General features: G+C 23.4%; 1 protein-coding gene across 3 annotated transcripts in view; it reads left to right on the top strand.

The window, feature by feature from the left end:
- The window catches only part of LOC122503301 (protein sickie), a 522,267-nt gene that overhangs the window by 131,446 nt on the left and 378,722 nt on the right, over positions 1-12,099 (top strand). Inside the window, exon 1 of one of the 3 annotated variants that reach the window (XM_043613786.1) lies at positions 5,630-6,016. The exons of the other annotated variants lie outside the window; for them this stretch is intronic. Coding sequence (XP_043469721.1) covers positions 5,943-6,016 — 74 coding nt within the window. The 5' untranslated portion in view covers positions 5,630-5,942. Of the gene's footprint in view, positions 1-5,629; positions 6,017-12,099 lie in introns of those variants that run through there. 3 annotated transcript variants of the gene reach the window in all.

The following is a 12,099-nucleotide window of genomic DNA, read 5'->3' as shown; positions in this document are numbered from 1 at the left end:
TTAATTAAAAATTTTATTAATTTTTCTCTTTTTATAAATTTTTATTCTTTTATTAATTTCAAATTTTTTAAACGTCTCCATTCAATAAATAAGAATAATCTAGAAAATCTTGAGTTTAATTAAAAATTTTATTAATTTTTCTCTTTTTATAAATTTTTATTCTTTTATTAATTTCAAATTTTTTAAACGTCTCCATTTAATAAATAAGAATAATCAAGAAAATTTTGAGTTTAATTAAAAATTTTATTAATTTTTCTCTTTTTAAAATCAGTAAATGTCTCAAAATTTTTTGAAAAATCCTCGTCAAAATTTCAATTATCTTTATAAATAATAAAATTTATTCTTCGCCGAAATTTAATTATTTTCCAAAATTTTAATAAAATTCTTGGCAAAATTTGAATTAGGTATTTAAAAAAAGTTTAATGAAATTCTACGCAAACATTTAATTATTTTCATAAATATAATAAAAATTTCACAGGATTTCAATTATTTACAAATTTTTTTTTATAAATTTCTTCTCAATAATTCCATTATTTTCATAAACAATACAATTTTTTACAGAGATTCAATTATTTACATTAAGAACAAAATTTTTTTAAGAAATTCAATTATTTTCAATTATAAATACTAAAAGTCATTGCAAAATTTCAAATAATTTCAATTATTTTGAATACAATTTTAATTGAATTTCACAAAAAAATGTAATTTTTCTTACAAAAATTTATTAAAATTTCAATATTTTTAAAATAATAAAATTCTTTAAAAATTCAATTATTTTCAACAATTTTAATAAAATTCTTGATAAAATTCTTATACCAGTAAATTTAAAATTCTTTTTTTATAAATCAGTAAAAAATTATTTTATTGCTACGAAAAATTTTTTTATTTAAACTCTCTAATTTTTAGTCAGTTATAGATAAAATCTAGAAATCAAATTGAATGAAAAATAGAGTAAAGTAAAATTTACAATACTTTTATAGTAGAAATTTATCCAATTAGAATTTTTGTGCTTTTTTATTGATTTTCACCATTTATTGAATAAATTATACTTACAAAACAGAAATAAAGTTTATTAACATTTCTTTAATTTAAAGAAGCAAAGTTAAATTTACTATAATGTCAAAGTCAATCTAAAAATTGTTAAGCAATACTAATTGTAATGTAATTTTTTAAATACTTTTATAGTAAAAATCAAATAAACTGCCTTTTTTACACATTTTTAGGAGTCTATTTTTTAATTTCATTTTCGTTTTGATTTTTATTTTCACTTTCATTTTTACTTTTATAAATTTTCATTTTTACTTTCATATATTTATTTTTATATTCATTTTTATTTTCACTTTTAGCTAGAAAAATTTCTATTTTCACTTTCACTTTGATAGAAGGCGAAAATAAAAATTTGTCAAAGTAAAAGTGAATGTGTAAATAAGAATTTATCAAAGTGAAAATAAAAGTGAAAATGAAAATTTAACAATATAAAAATAAAAATATAATAAAGTGAAAATGAGAGTGAAAATAAAATCCCATAATTAAATTATTGTGAAAATGAAAGTGAAAGTAGAAAATAAAAGTCAAAGTGAAAGTCAAATTTAAAGTAAAAATAATAATCGTTCAAAGTAAAAGTTAAAGTGAAAATAAAATCAATGAATGTGAAAATGAAAGTAAAAATAATTAAACAATCAAAGTGAAAGTGAAAGTAAAATTAAAAATCAATGTGAAAGTGACATTGAAAGTAAAAATTTAAATCTATTAAAATGAAAGTGAAAATGAAAGTGGAAAGTAAGAGATGAATGAAAGTGAAAGTAGAAATAAAATTACTGTTATTTTTACAAATACTAATTAATGAAATTAATATAATTTCATTTCTACGTTTACTTTCAATTTCACTTTCATTTTCACTATTAGTATGATAGATTTTTACTTTCACATTCACTTTGATATATTTTTATTTTCAGTTTCCCTTTCACTTTCACTTTGACATTTTTTTTTTTTTATTTTGACAGATTTTTATTTGAAAGCGTAAATAAAAATTCTGTTTAGTTATTTATTTGAAAAATCCTCTTTTGTAAACTTCTTGTCTTTTTCATTTTCACTTTCACTTTGAAGGATTTTTATTTTAACTTACATTTCTATTTTTACTCTGATAAGATTTTTATGCGAAAGAGAAAATAAAAGTGAAAATTAAAATCTATTAAAGTGAAAGTGAAAAAGAAAGTGAAAATAAAAATCATTTAAAGTCAAAGAAAAAGTATTTCTATCAACTTTTACTATATTTTCGGAGTAAAAGTTGCTATTGATGAGAAGTACATTTTCGTAAAAATTCGTAAAATTTACTTGGAACGTATAGCAAAATTTACTTCGAAAATAGTTTAGAACGCAAATCTTTCTAAATTTGAATCAGTCACTTTCCACTGAAGAAATAATGGAAATTTAGAAACTGAAGTATACTTCAGGAAGACTTCGACTAAAATTCACTGAAATAGGACTGAATTTTAGTAAAAATAAATTTTCCTTATTTCTTCAGTGGAAAGTCACTGACTTTAATTTAAAAATACAAAAGTTCAAGACAATTTTTTTTCGCTATATTTCTTCAGTGAAAAGTCACTGAATTTTATTTAAAAAACAAAAGTCTCAATTTTAGTAAAAATAAATTTTCCCTATTTCTTCAGTGGAAAAGTCACTGAATTTAATTTAAAAATACAGAAGTTCCAGACAATTTTTTTTCGCTATATTTCTTCAGTAGAAAGTTATTGAATTTTATTTAAAAAACAGAAATTCCAGGCAGTTTTTGCTTTTTTGCTATTTCTTCAGCGGAAAGTTACTGAATTTTATTTAAAAAACAGAAGTTTCAGACAGTTTTTGTTTCTTTCTCGTTATTTCTTCAGTGAAAAGTTATACTGAATTTAGTGACTGAATTTAGTTATACTTCATTAGGATTTCGACTGAAATATAATTAAATTTCAGTCATAATAAATTTTCGCTATTTCTTCAGTGAAAAGTCACTGATTTTAATTTAAAAAATTGAAGTTCCAGATAATTTACGTTTTTTTACTATTTCTTCAGTGGAAAGTTACTGATTTTAATTCAAAAAACAAAAGATCCAGATAGTTTTTGTTTTTCGCTTTCTTCAGTGGAAAGTCACTGAATTTAATTTAAAAAGCAGAAGCTCCAAACATCTTTTTTTTGTTTCGTTATTTCTTCAGTAAAAAGTCACTGAATTTAGAGACTGAAGCATACTTCAGTAAAACGTCGACTGAAATATGACTAAATTTCAATAAAAATAAATTGTCGCTATTTCTTCAGTTGGAAGTCACTGATTTTAATTTAAAAAACAGAAGTTCCAGACAATTTTTGTTTTTTTTACTATTTCTTCAGTATGGAAATTCACTGAATTCAATTTAAAAAACAGAAGCATCAGACAGTTTTTGCTTTACTTTGTGAATAGTAAGTTATTCTACGTATTTATATATGACACGCAGTGAAGAAAGGTATACCTAAGAAGTAAAAACATTTTAGGTTATGTTTGCAATTTCTGGAATGAAAATACACTCTAAAATATAAATTGTGTTTTCTTGCAAATAAAATACTTAATTAAAAACTGATTTTTGCTTTCAATTAGACACAAAAACGTTTAATAATTGTTTGAATTTATCACTTAGTCATTTTGGTTAATATATAAAACATTGAGTTTTATATTTAAAAATCTACATTTTTTCATATTTTATTTTTTATATTTCATTATATGTTTTACATATTTATAAAAAAACTTTCAATTTAAATTAAAAATTAAGTCAAATTAAGTGAAACATAACCTAAAAATGCTAAGTTTACATTAAGCAAATGTTTTACATATTTAAAAAAACTTTCAATTAAATTAAAAATTAAGATAAAATTAAGTGAAACATAACCTAAAAAATGCTTCTTAGGTATATACACATTTCTTCAGAGTCATTCGGAGCGTGTCATATATTATATTTATTACCTCGAAATAATCCATAAAGCTGACTTAAATCATCCATTATAATCCTCGATTAAAGAAATATACCGTGTGTGCATCGTGTGGCATCGAATGTCTTTTGTTGTCGAAAAAGGAATGAAAAAATGCTCGTAAATAATATATAATGTAAAGGAAAGAAAGAAAAGTGAGCTTCCAGGTGCTGAAATGATATTTCAAGTGCAAACAAACCTAGAGCCGATCCTGGTTTGTGAAAGGGGGGGATACAAGAGAGAAAGAAAGAGAGGATAAGCTGACACGAGGGTGAAACATAGAATGAGATGGAGAGAGAGGAGCCACGTGCTATGGGAACGGGAATGGTAATGGTTCTCTCTTCTCGGGCCTTCAGTTTGAAACGGGCCATCAGCGATGCCTACGCACCATGGACACACCATGATCGCGACATGGCTTAACCACGAGGTGCCATCTACTCTCATATCGAAATCATTCTTATAACTTTTATATCCTATAATTATTATATTTTATATCTTCACTTAAAAAGTTAAAAATCCCAAAAAAAATTAAAATACAAAAAAATACAGTCACTCGAAGAAATGAAACATTAATTTTAAAAATGTGTTCTTTGTGAAATTTTGTGCTCGCGAGTGCTTTTTGTCTTGTCTCGAAAAAAATTTTTACAATATCACTTAATTTATTGGAATCAAATTCGACATCAAAAACAAAAAAAGTGATTAAAATTACTATAATAAAAAAAAATAAATATAAAATATAAATTAAAACATAATTCTTCATTTAAGTGTCAAATCGAATTTAATAATAAGTAAACAAACCGTAATTTGTCAATATTCTAAATAGTCAAATATTTATTTTAGAACGTGATAATAATTATAAATATAAATAAATTAATTAAGTGTTGAAGTTAACGATCACTCAATTATCAATTATAAATAAAAAATAATAGTAAAAAAAAATTGAAACAGAAACAATTGCAAATATAAATAAATATAAATAATAATAATAATTAAAAAATTTAATAATTATAAATGTAATAATTATAAATATTATAATTACGAATATAATAACTACGAACGTAATAATTAAAAATATAATTAGAAATTGAATTCGGAAACAATAGTAAACACAATAGTGAAAAAAAAATTGAAACATAAACAATTGCAAACATAATAGTGAAAGCAATTGAAACAAAAACAATTGCAAAAATAGTAAAACATAATAGTAAAAAAAAATTGAAACAAAAACAATTGCAAACATAATAGTAAAAAAATTGAAACAGAAACAGTTGCAAATAGTAATAAATTGAAACAATTTATTTGTCACCTTCTTATTTAAAAACACATTAAATAAAAAAAATGTAAAACAAAAATATTTGGTATCCAAAATATTTTTTATTTTAAAATAACATTTAATAAAATAATCCATAAAAAAATATTTCTGATTTAAAAAAACACACTAAATAAAAAAAATAAAGTAAACATATTTTTTGTTTAAAAAAACATTAAATAAAAAAAATAAAAGTAAACATATTTTTCATTAAAAAAACGTTACAACAACAAAAATATTAAAATAAGAAATATTGAGTACTGTACAAATAAGTGATATTTATCAATCATAATTGATAGACAAAAAAATCATTTAGAAAAAAAAATCATTAAGAACATTTTTTTGGAAGTAAATTTTTCCATTAATTAATTGAATAGCGAATAAAGAGAACTGAGATGATAGTGATAAACGAGACATATTTTTAACTTCACATATCGATATTTATTAAAAATATTTAAAATAATTTATTGAAGGGAACTTTTTTTTAACTTCTTTTTATTGAAGAGAAAAATGATTTAAAGAAGGTGGAATTTCTACATATTCTGACAAGGGTGTTGCAGTGTGATGATTTTGTGATATTAAATCGTGTATTGTGTGTACGTGCTTTTGTTGAACGATTTTGATTTTGACAAAGGATTACTCAATTATGGGAAATAACGGAAGTAGCGGAAATTCGAGCAGGAAAGTCAGGAGTTTACCTAATTCGCCGGAAGTTCACAGGTAAATACAAAACAGCCGGGTAATTAACATAAAAGACAAATGGGAATTATATTTAAAATTTTAAATAATTATTCAAGTCTTTGACGTCTTCGTTTGTCTTATTATTAAAATATATATAGAATATATTTTTGTATAATATTATATTATAAAATAAAAAACGTTTATTTGCTCACTATTTGCAAATTTCGTTTTAACATTTCAATCAAGAAAATAAAAACATCAATAAATTGAGAATATAAAAAAAAAGTACGCACATAAATATTTATGCGATCCGCATCAGTTCGTTTGACATTTAATATATAAATGAAAAGTGTTTCAAAATAAATTCTTCAAAAGTGCGTATGTATAACATGTGAAATTGGAATTTTCCTTCGCTTGTAAAAAAGAAAAATAGTTGACAGAAAGGTGTTTAATTACATCCGCGACATATTTTTCCTTTTTTTGCGAACTTGTATATTTTATACAGAGAGGAACTTGCATAAAGTTTCAAGTAGCCTCAATTAGATGCTCGGTGTATATATATGTATATATAAGGGTAATGACACTCATAATACTGGATTTAAATACACAATTTGTTACAATTATATTGATTGAAATATGTATCCTCTGTGTGACAATATTGTAAATTGTAATGCTTTCCAAGCACCATAATCCAAACAGTTTTATTAGAAACATCAAAGACTGTGAAGCGTAACATTATTTGCTGAATAAACTTCAACGTATATATTTTACCGCACAACTGTTTTAGGCATTATTCCAAAAAAATTAGGCGCACGCTATCACAACAGCAGTGTTCTATGTTGGATTATTATTTTTTTTTAGTGCTTCTCTTTTTTCGCAAATTATACAGTTAGTAATAAATTTACAGTTCAATTCTTTTTTAATTAATATCCCTTTATTTATTTTAGCTCCAAATTTATTTTTTTTCTACTTTTTTAAACTTCATTTCTTTTCTACTTTTTTTTTATTTATTTAGCTTTACTAAAACAATTCTTTTAGTGTCAAAACTAAATTTGTATTTTTTGTTTGCCTTATAAACTATGAAATTGCTAAGAATTCTAATACAAACCCTTCAATTTTTTCTATTTTTGATAAAAATTTCTTTTTAAATAACTTCGCATAAATTCAATTATGTTCAAAAATTTTTTTAAATTCTTGTCAAAATTTCAATTATTTTTATAAATAATAGAATTCTTCTCCAAAATTCAATTATTTTCAAAAAATTTAATAAAATTCTTGGCAAAATTTCAATTATTTTCAAAAATTTTCCTCATTTCAATTATTTTTCATATCTACTCTTTTAATAAACTTTTCCAAAAGAATTCTGTTATTTAAACAAAATTTTAACAGGAATTCAATTACTTATCAATTTCTTTTATAAATTTCTTCGCATCAATTCAATTATTTTAAATTTTTCAATGAAGTTTCTCGAAAGAATTTAAATATTATAAAGAAAATTGAAAAAAATAGTCTGAGAAATTCAATTTCGAAAAATTTAAATAAAATTCTTTTAATAATTCTATTATTTAAAAAAATGTTGACAAAATTCTTTACAAGATTTAGTTCATTAAATTGCAATTTTAATAAAATTTTTCTATTCAATTCAATTGTTTTCAATACATTTCTTCTTAAGAATTCAATTATTTTCACAAATAATAATATTTTTCTCTGGAATTCAATTATTTAAAGAAATTTGCATAAAATTCTTCGCTAGAAATCAATTATTTTCTTTCTTGAGAATTCCATTATTTTTATAAATTTTGATAAAATACTTTATAAATTTAAAAAATTATAATAAAATCGGTTATAGAATACAATTATTTTAGTGAAATACAACAATTTTCTACAAATACAATATTATTGTGAAAAATGTTTGTAAAACTCTTCGAAACAATTCAATTATTTTCGTAAAAAATAAAATTCCTCTAAGCAATTTAATTATTTAAGAAATTTTAATAAAATAATAAATAATAATAATTAATAATAATAATAATAATAATAATAATAATAATAATAATAATAATAATAATAAAATTAATTATATTATTAATAATAATAAAAATATTAATAATTTAAATTATAAATAATAAATTTTTAATAAAATTCTTTCCAAGAGTTCAATTTTTTTCACAAATAAACATTTTCACAGGAATTCAATTATTTAAAAAAAAGTTTTTTTAATTCTCTGTCAGATTTCAATTATTTTCAATTTTTTAATAAAATTTAATTATTTTTAAAAAGTTTTTAAAAATTCTGAAAAATTCAATTATTTAATAAAATTTGAATAAAATTCTTCACAAGAAATTAATTATTTTCATAAATAATTCAATTATTTTTACAAATGAAATTCTGCACAGGAATTCAATTCTTTGAAAAGATTTTTAATAAAATTCGTTGTAAGAATTCAATTATTTTCATAAATAATAAAACTTATCGCAGAATTTCAATTATTTTTATAAAATTTTTAATAAAATGATAGAAAATTGCATTTATTCTTACAATTCTTTTTTAAATTCGCCGAAAGAATTCAATTGTCATTAAAAATTTTGATGAAATTCTTCATAAAAATTCAATTATTTTAAAAAATTAAAAAATAATTGTGTTCAGAATAAATATTTAATTTTATTTTAAAAATTCTAAAGCAATTCTTCGAAACAAATTAATTATTATTTTCGTTAAATATAAAATTCTTCTAAGCAATTCAATTATTTATGAAATTTTTAATAAAATTCTTTCCAAGAATTCAATTTTTTTTACAAATAAACATTTTCACAGGAATTCAATTATTTAAAAAAAAGTTTTTTTAATTCTTTGTCAGATTTCAATTATTTTCAATTTTTTAATAAAATTTAATTATTTTTAAAAAGTTTTTAAAAATTCTGAAAAATTCAATTATTTAAAAAAATTTGAATAAAATTCTTCACAAGAAATTAATTATATTTTCATAAATAACAAAACTTATCGCAGAATTTCAATTATTTTTATAAAATTTTAAATAAAATGATAGAAAATTAAAATTGCATTCATTCTTACAATTTTTTTGAATTCGCCGAAAGTATTCAATTGTTATTAAAAATTTTGATAAAATTCTTCATAAAAATTGAATTTTTAAAAAAATGCAATTACTAAATAAATTATTTATTTTTGTATTTAAATAATTGAATTCTCGGAAAATTTTCCAATAAAAATTGATTAAAAATGAATTTCAACTTAAAATTTTTAAATTATAATTGAATATTAAAAACATTATAGAGTGAATTTTTAGAAATAATTGAATTTTAAAAAGGGCTTTAAATTAAAATCTTTGAAAATTTGGATTTTTAGTTACAATAAAAATAAAATAAAATAATGATTTTATTACTTTGTCATTTTAGTTATTAAATTTGAGAATCATAATTCCTATAGAAAAATAATAATGATTAAATATTTATTTAAAAAAGAAGTTATTAATGTTCTTCAGGGTTAGGGAAAAAGTGAAAATTTTGTCTGGAAATCAGGGAAAAGTCAGGGAAAAACAAAATTAAAATTTTGTGGCAATCCTGTGTAATATTATTTCATATTACGATTAACATAATTTAAATTAACATACTTGAACAAAAATATTTATTTTATTATGAAAAGAATTAAAATCAATATTGTAGATACCAGTTTCTTTAATCAAATGACAAATTGAAATTATTTTTTGATGAATCAAAAAAATTATTTTTTTAAATTTGAGTAAAATTTTTGAATTATTGAATATTAAAAAGTAAAATATGAAAAATTAAAGGACAAAAGTTCAAAATCCAGGACATTTTAAGACATTTTTTCAAATTCCAGGAATTCCAGGACTTCAAGGACCAGTAGACTCCCTGAGTCAGTTTTACTAATTTTTTGTTTAGATAGTTACTTATTACTGCAGTGTAAAAAATCTTACTTTCATGAAGTTTTAGTTTAAAATATTTTCTGAGAAACTTCTAAGAATCGGAAGAACGTCAGCGCCGGAGTGGGGATAACGAGAGCGAGAGAGACGTTTCGGAGTTTCTCTCTCGCTCTCATTGCCCCCACTCTGACGCTTTCGCTCCGCTTCTTATAATTCACGAGTTCTAAAATCCTGACGCCGGAGTGGGGATAATAGGAGCGAGAGAGAAGCTACGGAGTTTCTCTCTCGCTCTCATTGACCCCACTCCTACTCTTACACGTCGTTTCTTAGAATTCACAAGCTTTTAAACTCTAGGCGCCAGAGTGGGGTTAATGAGAGCAAGAGATGAGCTTACAGATTTCCTTCTTTCAACCGAATATAAGAAAGAAGAAACAGGTCAATATTTAGAGCAGAAAGACTCGGAGAAAATCAAGAGATTTAATGACTGTAGTTTGTCGCTCACTAGAACTATTTCAACACTCGCGCAGAATTCATAGCTTAGCCACATAATTAAATCCCTTGTTGTATGTTAGTGTAAAAGTGAATCCAAAGCTAACTCTGTGTAAGATAATGTTAAAAATTTTCAAACCAGATCCGAACCTCATTGCCACGGGCCCTCCAAGACCGGTTGGATCTCTCAAGACTCTTAACACCTTCCACATTGAAAATACTTTCAATGTCCGATTGTTGGAAGGAACTTATCGTCATTATTTATTTAGAATGTAAATATACTGAAGCGAAATTCGAAGAAAATTCAAAAAAATATTAAAATACACAAATTTAGAGTTAAAATTGAATGAGTGTGGCATTAAATTGAAAGATAGGAGCAGAGAGAACCTTTTAGTTGTGTATATACCTCTCACTTTGATAGAAGAAAGATTTGCGAAATTCCTTTATAAATGCAATCGGACTTGGTCAGTGGGAGGACCGGTCTCTTTAACATGAGAGGCGTTTTACATTTATATGTGTAAAATTTATCGTTTTTTTTCAACTAAAATACGTATTTACTGAATCCATTGAATTTCGCGTTTATTGTAACTGTATTGTGGAGACTATTAATCGTTGTTATAAAGGAAGATGAGTCTCCTAGCGTCCACTCACCTTTTGTTCTTATGAATATAATAGAAGGCTCGATTTTAATCTCCCCTGGATAACAAACCGTTTTATGGAGAGCTTGATGCTTATAAATTTTAACAATTACAATTACAATGTTAACTTTTACTTCTCTGTTGAAAGAGTGAGGCACTCATTTTTTGACACGTTATTGACACACTGGGTCAATTTGACCCAAACTTTACAATTCATGACATTTAGTAAAGTTTCTTTCGATCTTTTGATTAATGTTTAATATAGAAATGCTTATCAATATCTGAGTGTTAAGATTTTTTTCTAAATATCCAGTTTTCTTCGCTGCAACCATATAGAGAAAAATTTACTTCTTTCCCCTTTTTTTGACCTTCTAGACAAATGGGAATAAATTTGAATTCTAAATTTTTGAAATTAAAAAAAAGTACCTACAATTTCTAATCAATTTATCGTTTTGCTACTTTCGAGTATGTGGGAAGCAGTATTTCCTGAATCGTCGCAACGATTGCTATCGACTCGAATAACCCAACTCTTTAAGTGGTTCAAAGACCAACCTATAAATTCCCATTCGGAGAAAAGTGGATCGAAGAAGGAGAGAGAGGAAGAAAGGAGTTAAACGACAATTTTTGAAGAAAAGCTGATGAATAATGAAGAAATAAATGGAAGAAACTTGTAGTTTGTTGGTAACTTTTCGTAAATCGTCGAGAGTGAAGTCATGCTTATATGAGAAAAAATCTCTTATCCTCTCTTATCCTTCGTATTTTATCATCTCGACAGTCAGGTTCAATTTTTATGTTTTATCGTTTTTGTCACTCCGTCTCAGGTGGATAGTGTCTCTAATACTTTGAAGTCTGAATTATTTGCAGTGGTTCAATTTTTTCCCTCTTTTTGGTATATCTAAAAATTTGTCAAGGCTTAGGAATGAAATTGGACAGAATGAATGAAACATTAGATTTCAATACGCCGAGACTATATGGCAATAAATCGAATAATGCGAATAACAGAGAGAAGTTGATTCGTAAAAATGAAAATTTGCCTGCATGCGCATGCACTAATGTTTTGAACGTGCCAGAGCGTGTTATTGCTCCTTCGATTA

Source organism: Leptopilina heterotoma, unplaced genomic scaffold (genome assembly GCF_015476425.1).
Source record: "Leptopilina heterotoma isolate Lh14 unplaced genomic scaffold, ASM1547642v1 Lhet_26, whole genome shotgun sequence".
Lineage (NCBI taxonomy): Eukaryota > Metazoa > Arthropoda > Insecta > Hymenoptera > Figitidae > Leptopilina > Leptopilina heterotoma.
This window is presented reverse-complemented; position numbering and strand designations above follow the sequence as displayed.